Raw genomic sequence first — 14,364 nt, forward strand, 5'->3', positions numbered from 1 at the left:
TCCTGGGACTGCAGTGTGTATACATGGGCAGACATTATCCTGTGACCGCAGTGTGTATACATGGGCAGACATCATCTTGGGACTGCAGTGTGTATACATGGGCAGACATTATCCTGGGACTGCAGTGTGTATACATGGGCAGACATTATCCTGTGACCGCAGTGTGTATACATGGGCAGACATCATCTTGGGACTGCAGTGTGTATACATGGGCAGACATTATCTTGGGGCAGCTCTATGTGTACAGACGGACAGACATTATCATGAGACCCCACTGTGTATACATGGGCAGACATTATCCTGTGACCGCAGTGTGTATACATGGACAGACATTATCATGAGACCCCACTGTGTATACATCGGCAGACATTATCCTGTGACCGCAGTGTGTATACATGGACAGACATTATCCTGTGACCGCACTGTGTGGGAAATGTTCAGTTTGCCCAGTCTCTTCATTGCAGATTCTGCTGGACATGATCCAGAATTATCCGACACCACTGAGGTCTCTGGTCTTGTCTGAAAACAACATCAGCATGGAGCTGCAGCAGCAGATCGCCGACCTTCTCACTGAAGGGGAAGATGACGATGAGAGCGAAGGCCCCGGACAGGAGCCCCCCATCAGGGAGAAGGGGCTGAAGAGTAATCTGGGTAGGTGAGGAGTGTTGGAGGGCGGGCACTGGTCAGAGACGGGGACACTGGTCAGAGACGGGACACTGGTCAGAGACGGGGATTAGGAAACATCTGCTTTCTTCAGAGAGAATTAATGGTGATTTATTATTACAGTATATATAAATGTCTCCAGTTCTTCTGTAATGTAAACAAAGGAATGAGGGTGCTTTGTGTCTCCATTCTGTCCCCCTGGGGATCATGTGACCAGTCTGGGGTGCCGTACAGGAGCTGAATGTGTCCTCTGATGGGGTCCTTTGTATCTGGGACCAGGTGATGATGAGGTGAAAGGTCCAGCAGTCTGAGAGGGAACTCCGGGTAAGAGAGCGGCGGTTGTTTATGGAGGAAGAACAATTCTACCATCAGTACCGACGGGGCCCTTTACAGTGAAGCTGCGGAGTGCCCCGAGGGTAACCATGAGTTAGTGTGACCAAACTAAGCATGACATGTACCGAACTGGCTGCTTTTCTTACAGCTAATGTTACCCACAATTATTATCATCATATAGGAGAGGAGTGCGGGGGGTATGACAGGGGGCACGTGCTCCATTCTCCTCCTCCTCTCTGATCAGTTCCCTCCTCTACCATTCTCCACCTCTCTGAACAGTTCCCCCCTCTACCATTCTCCACCTCTTCTCTAATCAGTTCCCCCCTCTACCATTCTCCACCTCTTCTAGGATCAGTTCCCCCCTCTACCACTCTCCACCTCTTCTCTAATCAGTTCCCCCCTCTACCATTCTCCACCTCCTCTCTCATCAGTTCCCCTTCTACCATTCTCCACCTCCTCTCTCATCAGTTCCCCTTCTACCATTCTCCACCTCCTCTCTCATCAGTTCCCCTTCTACCATTCTCCACCTCCTCTCTCATCAGTTCCCCTTCTACCATTCTCCACCTCCTCTCTCATCAGTTCCCCTTCTACCATTCTCCACCTCCTCTCTCATCAGTTCCCCTTCTACCATTCTCCACCTCCTCTCTCATCAGTTCCCCTTCTACCATTCTCCACCTCCTCTCTCATCAGTTCCCCTTCTACCATTCTCCACCTCCTCTCTCATCAGTTCCCCTTCTACCATTCTCCACCTCCTCTCTCATCAGTTCCCCTTCTACCATTCTCCACCTCCTCTCTCATCAGTTCCCCTTCTACCATTCTCCACCTCCTCTCTCATCAGTTCCCCTTCTACCATTCTCCACCTCCTCTCTCATCAGTTCCCCTTCTACCATTCTCCACCTCCTCTCTCATCAGTTCCCCTTCTACCATTCTCCACCTCCTCTCTCATCAGTTCCCCTTCTACCATTCTCCACCTCCTCTCTCATCAGTTCCCCTTCTACCATTCTCCACCTCCTCTCTCATCAGTTCCCCTTCTACCATTCTCCACCTCCTCTCTCATCAGTTCCCCTTCTACCATTCTCCACCTCCTCTCTCATCAGTTCCCCTTCTACCATTCTCCACCTCCTCTCTCATCAGTTCCCCTTCTACCATTCTCCACCTCCTCTCTCATCAGTTCCCCTTCTACCATTCTCCACCTCCTCTCTCATCAGTTCCCCTTCTACCATTCTCCACCTCCTCTCTCATCAGTTCCCCTTCTACCATTCTCCACCTCCTCTCTCATCAGTTCCCCTTCTACCATTCTCCACCTCCTCTCTCATCAGTTCCCCTTCTACCATTCTCCACCTCCTCTCTCATCAGTTCCCCCTCTACCATTCTCCACCTCCTCTCTGATCAGTCACCCCCCCCTCTACTATTCTCCACCTCTTCTCTGATCAGTTCCTCCCCTCTGCCATTCTCCACCTCTTCTCTGATCAGTTCCCCCCTCTACCATTCTCCACCTCCTCTGATCAGTCCCCCCCCTCTACCATTCTCCACCTCCTCTCTCATCAGTTCCCCCTCTAGGCCGGCTTACAGCAAGAGCTGCGGGGGGTGACCACTTTATCTTCGCCAGCCTCTCCTCACCATCCCCGTCCTCCTCCTCACTGCTGCCATATTTCTGGGGATGACATTCCTGGGTGCACACTCTGTTTATGGAGGAATGGAGCATCCTGCTGCCACTCAGCTGCTCTCTGTTGGTCCTGCATTTTATGGGATGACCAGGGCTGTCCAGGCAGACATACAGAACTGAACGACCCTGCATGCAGCGCCCCTAAAAATTTGGCGTCCGGGGCAAGCGTCCCTGTGACCCCCTTCCCCCAACTCTACTCCTCTGTTCTTAGTAAGTCTAATGTAATTTCTAATGTAATAAAATAATACCACATTATGGCCACTAGATGGCGGTGAGGAGCACAGGAAAGACGCGTTTATATCCTTTGATTCTCAGCTCCATCTAGTGGCCACATTGCTGTATTACATTATAACATTTCAATTTACATTCTACTTACTACGAGCGTTCATTTTTGTGTCTATACGTACAAAATGAACGTAGACAGGGATTCACAGGGTGAATGGCTCTGCAAATTGTTTATAAATAGACCCCTTAAACTTCAAACTTTCTGATCGATGACTGACACTGTATTCGACTCGATTCCTGCAAGTGCCGTCACATTGTGACCGTAGAGGAAAGTCCGGTTGGCTTTTTTTTAATGTAATATTTACTGAAAGAAACAGTACCCTCATTTCCTGTCCCAGTGGCTATATAGTGAGTTGATTTTCACCAAAGGGGACACACAACTGAAGAAAGTGGATTTGATTGGAGCTCCACTATAAAGCGAAGGTGACTTTTTTGGGGGGAGGAGCCGTTTGGCCTTTGACCCATTGGCGGACTGTTTGGGAATGTTACGAGCAGTTGAGTGCTCTGATAGTTCTGTGTGTCCTCCGCAGGTCCCGGACCGCACAGAGTCCTCCTGACCTCCGGCCTGGGTGACAGCCTCCTCGCCGAGACAGAGATGTGAGCGCACTGACACGGCACTTCTTCAGGATAACCCGAATGATGGCGTCCTGAGCGGCCGCACATCGGAGGAGACGGGCATCCTCTTCACATATTGCACAGATCAGAGGAACACGGGAAGATTGTATTTATTGGTGGTGTGTGTGTGTGTGTGTGTCCCGGAGAGGTGACAGGGTCTCTTATTGTTATTCCAGATATAAATAATATTTAAATATAGAATATATATCTAGAAATCTGCACAGGGGAACAAACCCGGCACTTTATCACCGACACAAACTGCTGATTTCAACCACTGTTCAAGCACAAGCAACTCAATAAAGTTTTTTTTTTGTGAATAACTGACCGTTGCCATGTGATGTGTGTGCTGGAGTTGTATGGTGGAGGGGCTGATATTAAAGGGAACCTGTCATTTGTCCATATACTGCACTGAGAACCATACCGAGGAGGCCAATACTGACCTCCTGGGAATGCTGTTTTCCTGGCTGTGTCTGACTTTAATGCTTCCTTAGTGACTGTCCTAGAAACAGAATTTAGACCCAGGTTGGGCATCCTAAGCACTCTAGCTGTGGTGGAACTACAAGTCCCATGAGGAATTGTAAGACCCTGACAGCCACAGGCATGACTCACAGAGGTCGTGGTGGGATTTGTAGTTTCACCACAGCCGAGGTTGCCTACCACTGAAGTAGAGAATGAGGTCAGAACACAAATGACTGAAGCCGCTGGATAAGCATGACAGCCTGGGAATCAGGATTGGCAGTTGACAACCTTCCCTACTATACATAGGCTGTACCCATCACTCCCATGTGACTGCACCTGAGCTAGCTGATTGGCTGCTGAGTGCAACAGTGTGTGTGTATGGGGGGGTCACATGTTGTCAAAAAGGCAGTAGCAGCAACTATTTTTTCGGGATCAGGTGGTGGGAGGTGAGTAGAAGGTAAGTGGATCCACCTCGGGGTCCCTACACAAAGGTGGACCTGCCATCTGCTCAGAACCAAGAGGACCAATCATTAAAGATCACACTTCACATCCGTCCACAAGGCTCCTGTCTGCGTCCGCCTTTGTTACCTGAATAACAAGCTGCTGCCAGCTGACGTCACATGATCTCAGCTACCAATCATTGGTGCAGTGTAGTTTTTGATGGGCCGTACACATATGGCCGCCACCACGTACACCGGGATCACAACTCCCTAAAAAATCTGAGAGGTGGAGATACATAATGTGCAATGTCTAGACTTGTCCACACACGGCCCGGTGCTGGAGCGGGGGATTGTCCCGGCCTTTGAATGCAGATATCTGAATCCTGAGTGCCGAGTTGTCTCTGTGGCAGCTCCGGGTGGCGGCGTGTCTTCCATCTTGTTCCGCGGGTCACGTCTCGGGGTTTCCTGCCATAGGGGACAGAAATCGTGAAAACACGACCAGCGGAGGAAGAACAGGAAGTGATGGGTGACGTTACATCTGATACAATGTATCACCTGGCAGATCACATGACTAGCGGAGGAAGAACAGGAAGTGATGGGTGATGCTACATCTGATACAATGTATCACCTGGCAGATCACATGACTAGCGGTCGGAGGAAGAACAGGAAGTGAAGGGTAAAGATACATCTGATACAATGTATCACGTTGGCACCTGGCAGATCACATGACCTGCGGAGGAAGAACAGGAAGTGATGGGAGTCTCCACACATAATGAAGGGTAAAGTTACATCTGATACAATGCATCACCTTGGCACCTGGCAGATCACATGACCTGCGACGGATAGGGTTGCCACCTGTACAGAAAGATAGGGGCTAGTGGCCCCTCACTGAAAATAATCTCGACTGTAATAATTACATATTAATGGGTGGCGCTATTTACATATGAATAAGCCTCAACTCGAACAAATATACATGCATCGCTAGAGTGTACAGGTTTCACTGGAAAAAAAGGTCTGATACAATGTATCACCTTGGCACATGGCAGATCACATGACAGATCACATGACCTGCAGCGGAAGAACTGGAAGTGAAGGGTAAAGTTTCATTTGATACAATGTATCACCTTGGCACATGGCAGATCACATGACCTGCAGCGGAAGAACTGGAAGTGAAGGGTAAAGTTTCATTTGATACAATGTATCAATTTGGCACATGGTAGATCACATGACCTGGAGCCTGGGAACACAGATCTGTGCCCACAGGTCAGGTGTTCCAGCATTCCTGGTGGCAGAGCAGCTTGCAGGGTGACATCTGTCATCAGGTGACACTAACCAATGTGCCGGCCCCAGTAAGGATGCAACCAAACCAGAGAGGTGCACAGAAGCTTATCTCATAAAAGTAACAGTAGGCATCGTGGAGCTATCAGGTGGAGGAGATTTTAGGTTTTGAAGGACACCTGGACAGAGAGAGAGGACATTGCCATTATCTGTTTTGGAAAATGCCAGTTTCCTGGCTCTCTCTACCTGGATTTAGAACAAGCATGCTGCCAGTGAAGGCTGAGGAAAACCAGCACTGATTTGCTGACTTTTTCTGGTTCACTGGATCAGCATGACAGCCCAGAACCTATTACCTTCCATATTTTTTTTAGGTTTCCTCTACATCAGGTGTCGGCAACCCCCAGCAGTTGTGGAACTACAAGTCCCACATGGCATTGCAAGACTGACAGCGATGTAGGATCGTGCACATCATCATCCTGCATGGCAAAAGCGGAGGCTTTACGCTGAGGCATCGTACATTAAGAGCTGATGTTGTCCTGGGTTACCTTTCACTCGGCCCTCGCAGTGAGTGAACCGGCAATGAGGAGGCTGATGTGCTGCCCATCGGGGGCACTAAACCAATCAGCTGAGAACCCCCCCACACACCATCCTGGCACATTATGGGCAGTAAAGACCAAGTCCAGCCAAAGGTTTTATTTCGCTATGGATGAAGTGTTAGGGTTAGAACCTCGTTTTTATTGTTACCTGCAGCATTGTTGGGGTGTTTTCCCATCACTTCCTGTCAGGAAATCTTTACAGTAAGGACAAAAACAAAACTGGATTGTTATCCTAACCGTCAAATGTATTTCTTGGAGTTCATTGAAGTGCGCAGGATTCACGGACAATTGCCACGTACGGCAGAAACAAAAACGTTGGCGTCGTATATGGTTGGACTGACGGTATCTGATAGTCTTGGAAACGTGGACCGCCGGTTGTCACGTAACTAGTTATCATGGAGGAGTCTTGTTCCTTATCGGAATTACCCAAACAAATCGCTCCACCAAGTACGGTACCACCCCGGGGAGGTTTCCTGTGTTCCCCTGCCCGCTAGCGATCCGGCAACGTTATTCCCATGACTCGCCGAGCAGCTTCCGGGAAACCAAAGTATGTGTGCAAAGCTGAAGCTTAAAGATAATTGACAAAAGGGCACCACCAGGAGTGAAGCCGGCTGTTTCACCACAGCTGGAAGACCAGAGTTTGCCTATCCTTGCTCTAAGGCAGTGGTGGCGAACCTTGGCACTCCAGCTGTGCCAAAACTACAAATCCCAACATGCATCTGCCTCTGGGAGTTATGTCCGTGGCTATCAGAGCCTTGCAATGCCTCATGGGACTTGTAGTTCCAAAACAGCTGGAGTGCCAAGGTTCGCCACCACTGCTCTAAGGGATCCCAGACAGGTGGGAGCACTATTAGGAGCTCAAAGATAATCTTCCCGTTTCAATCATTAACAGTGAAAATTAGGGATGCACCGATACTAGTAGCGATATCGCTGCCGATACCGAGTATTTGGGCGAGTACTCGTACTCGCCCAAATGCTCCGATACCTAGCACGAGTACTGCTAGGTAATGACGCGCTGCCCGGTTTCCTGATTGGCCGGGAAGCGGCTCCATGCTCTCTCATCACTTGTCATGAGAGAGCATGGAGCAGACTTCCCAGCCAATCAGGAAGCCGGGCAGCGTGTAATGACGCAGTCCCCGGCATTCTGATTGGCAGGGAAGCCGGCTTCATGCTCCCTCGTCATCTCATGACGAGGGAGCATGGAGCCGGCCTCCCGGCCGATCAGAAAGCAGGGCGTCTCGTCATTACGCAGCGCCCGGCTTCCTGATTGGCCAGCCAGACGGCTCCGGCTGGGTAGCGGAGGAAGGCAGCGTTCTGGCTGGAGAGGCCCCGGGGGTGACAGGCTGGACATACCAAGGTAAGAGGGGACATTCTTGTTAATCTGGAAGCCGGGTGGCGAGTCTTTACACGCTGCCCGGCTAATCAGGAAGCCAGGTGGCGAGTCATTACACGCCACCTGGCTTCCTGAATGGGACTTCCATTACTCGGTATCGGCGAGTACCGGAAAAAAAATTATCGGTACTCGGTACCAAAATACTGGTATCGGTGCCTCCCTAGTGAAAATGGTCCATCCTCCTCAGACACTAGAAGGAGGCATGCTGGGAATAGGTGGAGTTATACTGCACTGATCCTGCAGGCGGCATTGTAACCCAGCTACATAGTATTTGATGTTGAATAAAGACACAGGTCCATTGAGTTCAACCTTCGTGTGTCTGTGTGTGATTGTGTATGCGTGTGTACGAGTCCCTGTGTGATCTTGTTTTTAAGAGTACCTGTACCCCTGTATGTTACGGTCTCTGAGGAAGGTATCTAAATGCATTTTGAATGATTCAACACTCTCAGCTGATACCACCGCTTGTGGAAGAGAGTTCCAGAATTTTTTAGGTGGTGGCCTCTTGTCCTTGTTATGGAGTTTACAGTAAAAGGTTTATTGCTGATGTTGCATCACCACTAAACATTTTGTACATCAAAATCATTTCCCCTCTTAATCTCCTCACTTCCAGCGTGAACATGTTTACATTTAGTAACCTTGCCTCATAGCTTAGGTCCTCCATTCCCTTAATTAGTTTGGTTGCCCTTCTCTGGACTCTCTCCAGCTCCAGGACATCTTTTCTGTGGATTGGTGTCCAAAACTGGACCACATACTCCAGATGTGCCCAAACCAGCGATCTATAAAGTGGCAAAATTATAGACTTGTCTCTACAGTACATCCCCTTCTTAATACAAGACAGAACTCCGCTTGCTTTGTTTGCCGCAGCCTGGCATTGCAAGCTATTCCTCAATCTGTGGTCTACAATGACCCCCAGATCCTTTTCCATGTCTCACTTCCCTAGTGGAGTTCCCATTAATGTGTATTCCGCTTGCCTATTTTTAACCCCAAAGAGCATTACTTTACATTTATCGACATTAAACCTCATCTGCCATATAGTTGCCACTCCCCTATTTTATCCAGGTCCTCCTGTAATGTTTTAGTGTCTAAGTCCATGTCTATTACCCTCCCAATTTTGGTGTCATCAGCAAACACGAAAACTTGGCTATCAACACCTTCCCTGATATCATTAATAAACCGGTTGAATAATATGCGGCCCAGCACAGATCCCTGAGGCACGCCACTCATGACCCCAGACCAGTCTGAAAAGGAGCCATTTATCGATACTCTCTGGACACGTTCCTGTAGCCAGTTCTCTATCCACGTACAGACCACCTCATCTATGCCCATAGCCCTCAGCTTGTGTAGTAAGAGTTTATGTGGTACCGTATCAAAAGCTTTTACAAAATCCAGATATACCACGTCCACAGACTTCCCTCCATCCAGATCTCTACTCCCCTCTTCGTAGAATGTTAGTAAGTTGGTCTGACAGGAACGGTTCTTCCTAAACCCAAGCTGGTTATCATTTATTATACCATTTTCATGAACAAACTCTACTAAGTAGTCCTTTATCATTCCCTCTAACAGTTTGCATACTATGGATGTTAGACTGAGTGGTCTGTAGTTCCCCGGTTGGCATCTTGAACCTTTGTTGAATATCGGTACTACCGAAGCTTTATGCCAGTCACTTGGTACTCTACCAGTCATTATGGAGTCTTTGGAAATGATGAATAATGGTCTCACTATTACCTGACTGAGTTCTTTAGGTACCTTGGGGTGCAGGTTATGTGGCCCTAATGCTTTATTTGCATGAAGTTTTTCCAGTCTATGTTGAGCCCTGGCTTCCGTCAACCACTCCGGTATCTTGCACACTGAGCAACTCACATTCTTATCTCCAGTTATTTCTGCATCCTATATATACCTCGATGAACGAAAAACATTTTTAAAAAAGGGACAGAACCTCTGAAACCCCTTTATTGCTGCCTGCAGCTTCCTGTCCCAAAATTCCCCCCCATGAGCCCAGGACGCAACATTGCTCATGGGACTTTCCCCTCAAAGCAGCCAATCGGCTTCAAGTTTTGGTAATTTTGGAGCAAGCAAATAGCAACTTACCCCAGCGCTTTGTGACCGTTTCTCTTTACTTTCTGGTGGGAATGGGTCAGAGAACCCGCCACTAACGGAGGACCGCTGCGGCAGCGCTCACATCCCCAACTCAGTGATAATGACGCTTTACTTTTAAAATAGTTTATTCTCGTTGGAAAATAGACATCAGCTCTGAAAACATGTCAGAAAATAAATCTAGGTGAGGTTAACAGTCTTAGATCAGAAGGACGCGGAGACGTTAGATGCTCAGTGACGGTAATACTGCGGCGGGTACAAAAATATAGATATATGTCTCTATGGTGTCATGGTGGAGCAGACCGTCTCCCACACAGAACAAGGTGGAGAGTCCGGAGGGACGCGTGCAGACGGGAGTTGGGTGCCATCCGAAGACATAGAACACAAACCAAAACTGAAAAGATAATGGGGGGCCCCCGCTCAGATGAAATGTCACCGGCAGAATTTCACCACCACAAAAGACAGAAAAAAATATCTACAAATATAAGGACAAAAAACAAAGCACGAGAACAGATGATCCATCGCAGGAGGGACTGCCGGCTGTGACAACTCTGGAGCTCGGGGGGAGGTGGGCTACCCAGAGCTGGAGGGAGGATTTCCAGCCTGCCTTCCCTCTCACCCTGTCAGATAAGTGCCATCGCTGTACTGGGCAAACGGCACAGGACCAGATCAGGGGGCCGGGATATAGGACCGGATCAGAGGGTGGAGACAAAGGCCCTGGGATTAGGGGACCAGCTTGGCCAATCACTGGTCCTCCTCATCATACTTACTGACACTTCCTTGACCAATCACTGGTCCTCCTCATCATACTTACTGACACTTCCTTGACCAATCACTGGTCGTCCTCATCATAATTACTGACACTTCCTTGACCAATTACTGGTCCTCCTCATCATACTTGGTGACACTTGCTTGACCAATCACTGGTCCTTCTCATACTTGGTGACACTTTCTTGACCAACTGCTGGATTTCATAGGGGTCATGGGGAGGAATGGTTTCAAAGGATGAAATGGATGCAGACACACAGATGACCAGAGCAGGCCCAGGGGGGTGACAGAGTGCTAGGCCTGATCTTCTGCATATACCGTAAGGTGAGGCCGCGGCTCGCATACACGGAGCGCCACCTCTAGTTCAATAAGTTCCCCTGTTCCTGCGCCCGTGTTAGGCTGTCCTTGCGGTGAAGGTGATGCACACCCATCCTCTTTGGGCTACGGTGTGGGCGGCCACTCGGAGGTTTCTCCAAAAAAGTCTCTGGCTCTGGTCCTGGTTCTAGGTGGATCTCCTGGATCTGGTCTTCTAGTTCTTGATCTTCCTCTATGTCCTCATCGATGACAGGCGGCTCCTCAGTGTCGTCCTCTTCCTCAACACCCCCAGAGAGTAGGTCCTGAGCCTCCTCTTTGGAGAAGTCCCTGCCGTACTCATTGGGCAGATGACCCCTCTTTGAGCTGGAGCTTTCCATATCCAAACTGGACTCCCGGCTGCTGAGCCAGCTGTTTCCAGAGGACTCTCGTTCAGAGAACGCTTGAGCTGCATGGCTCAGTTCCTGCATAGAGCGGCTGAATCTCTGCTGCAACTCCAAGGCAGTGTCCCGGCTGTAGGACGTGCGATGGCCCAACGACCCATCTGTGCCAGGGGCCGCTTTATCCACAAACATCCTCTGCCAGTTGGCCAACATGTCCTCCTCAGAGCTGGCAGAACTAGGGGCAGCACTGCTTAGCGGAGAGCGTGTTGGGTTATCAGCGCTCCGTGCCCGCTGCGGGTAGCTGCCTGAAGATGCCGGACTGTTGGGAACGGTGCGATGCCGGTCTGGACTCCCATTCTCACCTTGTACCAGACTAAGGGAGATGGCTTGCCGAGTTGCGTAGGTACAATTGGGCAGCGGACTGTTCTTAGGAATCCGCACTTTCTCATCTGAGAACTCTATCACCTTACGGCCTGGATACATGGTGTGCGGGGGTGGAGGGGTGGGGTAGGGACTCAGTTTTTCAAAAGTCGCTGCTTCTTCGCCAGTGCTGTCCACGCTCCCCTGTTTCTGCAGGACACCATTTTGCTGCTGACTAGAACCGCTCATATCGACATGGACAAAGACATCCTCAGCTGTCGGGCCGCTTCCGCTGCTGGACATGGCTGAATTCAGAATGAGTGACTCTGGTTTCTCCAGAACTCGTGCAATAATAGAAGTCGGCACTACGTCAGATTGTGATAGGACAGGCGGAGGGGTATCTTGTCCTGATCCAGGGGAGGAAGCCGAGTTTTGCAGATGTTTGTTGACCATGTCTTGCAGCTTATACGGTAACTGTGGGAGACACACAGAGCAGCAATGACGCACCTATACATCGGTCAATGTAGCACCCCCAACTCATGCTTGGAATTGACTTTATAACAATTCGCTACCCTTTACTATACGTACCCACAACCTAACCCCAGCCAAAATCTCATTATATGTACCTATGACCTAACTCCCAACCACAATCCCCTCACCATACTTCTCTACAACCTAACCCCTGCCAAAATCTCATCATACCTACCTACGACCCAACCCCCCACCAGAATCCCCTCACCATACTTACCTACAATCTATACCGACCCAAAATCTCATCATACCTACCTACGACCCCAACCCCCCACCACAATCCCCTCACCATACTTACCTACAACCTAACCCCAGCCAAAATCTCCTCATTATATGTACCTATGACCTAAACCCCCACCACAATCACTCACCATACTTACCTACAACCTAACCCACACCATATGTACGTACAGACTAACCCCACACCAGTCCTCACACCATAGATATCTACAGCCTAACCCTACCCCAATCCCGTCACCATACATACCTACGGGCCTAACCCCACACCCTAATCCCCTCACCATAGATACCTAACCCCACCCAAAATTTCATCAAACCTACCTACGGCCTATCCCACACCAGAATTCCCTCACCATACGTACCTACAGCATAACTCCCACCCCAGCCCCTTCACCATACCTACGGCCTAACCCACACCACAATGCCCTCACCATATGTACCTACGACCTAACCCACACCACAATCCCCTCACCATACATACATACAGCCTAACTCCACCCTAATCCCAACACCATATGTACCTACAGCCTAATCCCTCCTACAGTCCCCTCACCATACGTACCCACAGCCTAACCCCACCACAATCCCCTCACCATACGTACCTACAACCTAACCCACACCCCAGTCACCTCACCATACCTACCTACAACCTAACCCAAACCCAAAATCTCATCATCATCATCATAGGTACCCAAGGCGTAACCCATACCGCAGTCCCCTCACCATACGTAGCTACAGCCTAATTCTAACTACAGTTGCCTTATCATAAGTACCTACAGCCTAGCCCCACCACAATCCCTTGCACACCTCTGATGAAGGACGTACTCACATCGGCAAATTTGTGGTTTCTGAAATGAGATTTGTTGCACTTGAGAAGCTGAACTGCGAGGTTACAGTCCTGGCGATATCGCTCCTGGAACAGAGAGAAAACGTCTGAGTACATATACAAAGGGATCTCATCACCTCAGGTCGCCCGGGACAGAAATAGAAATGCCCAGAAATAAGGTATGCCATGAAAACAGAAAGGTTCTACGTATACATTTCATTAGCATGAGGATGGCGGAAAGGGAGGAACCCAAAGAAGGCAAAATATAAGCAGAGGTTTACTTCAGCTTTAAGTCCGTTCCCTACTTTAATCTTTCTTATGTGACTTTCCTATAATTCTGCTGTTCAACAGAAATGTAGGTAGGAAGGAAAAGTAAGGTAGGTACAGCAGGAAAGGTTGTTGGGGTAGGTATGGTATCTACAATAGGCGAGGTATGAACACCTCAGGCAGAATTTGCATCGTCAAGGACACACTTTACTGACATTTAACTCTTCCAGTCTATTGATGGTGGTTTTTGCATCCAGAAGTTTGTTGGTGAGTTCCACGATCTCCCAGTCCAGCGTCTTGCGGTCCATCTCCGCCTTCTTTATCTGCAGATTAAACAGGAAAGATGTGCTCAGTGTGGATCAGAGGGGTTGCTGGGTGGGTGCAGGACAGGGGTGGGGAGGTGCTCGTACACAGGAGACAGAAGTGCCCATCATACAGGAGGAGAGATACAGCTGAGGTATCAGACATTCCATAATCCCAAAGCTGCCAGAGGGGAGGGTTTTTGGGAAGGTTTCAGACAAGAGGCTTATAGTTGGTGAGGCTCCAGGGTGCCAGACAGGACAAAACAAGGAATGATCCCCCCCACCCTCCACACTACAGCTACCAAACGCAACTGAATAGATCCAGCTTTGGCTGAACGAGGCCTGCGAAACCGACAGTGTGCGGCAGAGAGAAGGAGAGAGTTAGATGGAAATCAGATTAGTACACAGAGAAAGATTACAGAACACGACAGCTCCATAAGCAAGTCAACCATAGTGATGGCTCCACCAATCATCCACCATTATGGCTCCACCAATCATCCACCATTATGGCTCCACCAATCATCCACCATTATGGCTCCACCCAACACCCACC

General features: G+C 49.3%; 2 protein-coding genes across 2 annotated transcripts in view; one reads left to right on the forward strand and one right to left on the reverse strand.

Annotated features, from left to right (window-relative positions):
* LRRC73 (leucine rich repeat containing 73) overlaps positions 1 to 3,707 on the forward strand; it is a 9,956-nt gene extending 6,249 nt beyond the window's left edge. Inside the window, exon 6 of the mRNA XM_018555714.1 lies at positions 3,478 to 3,707. Within this exon, the coding sequence (XP_018411216.1) occupies positions 3,478 to 3,548 (71 nt within the window). The 3' untranslated portion in view covers positions 3,549 to 3,707. The remainder of the gene's footprint in view (positions 1 to 3,477) is intronic.
* Positions 3,708 to 10,934: 7,227 nt separating this feature from the next.
* TJAP1 (tight junction associated protein 1) overlaps positions 10,935 to 14,364 on the reverse strand; it is a 16,931-nt gene continuing 13,501 nt past the window's right edge. Inside the window, exons 6-8 of the mRNA XM_018555732.1 lie at positions 13,725 to 13,832; positions 13,246 to 13,329; positions 10,935 to 12,119 (exon numbers count right to left, since the gene is read on the reverse strand). Of these exons, the coding sequence (XP_018411234.1) occupies positions 10,950 to 12,119; positions 13,246 to 13,329; positions 13,725 to 13,832 (1,362 nt within the window). The 3' untranslated portion in view covers positions 10,935 to 10,949. The remainder of the gene's footprint in view (positions 12,120 to 13,245; positions 13,330 to 13,724; positions 13,833 to 14,364) is intronic.

This window comes from Nanorana parkeri, unplaced genomic scaffold (genome assembly GCF_000935625.1).
Source record: "Nanorana parkeri isolate BGI_ZX_2015 unplaced genomic scaffold, ASM93562v1 scaffold210, whole genome shotgun sequence".
Taxonomy (NCBI): domain Eukaryota; kingdom Metazoa; phylum Chordata; class Amphibia; order Anura; family Dicroglossidae; genus Nanorana; species Nanorana parkeri.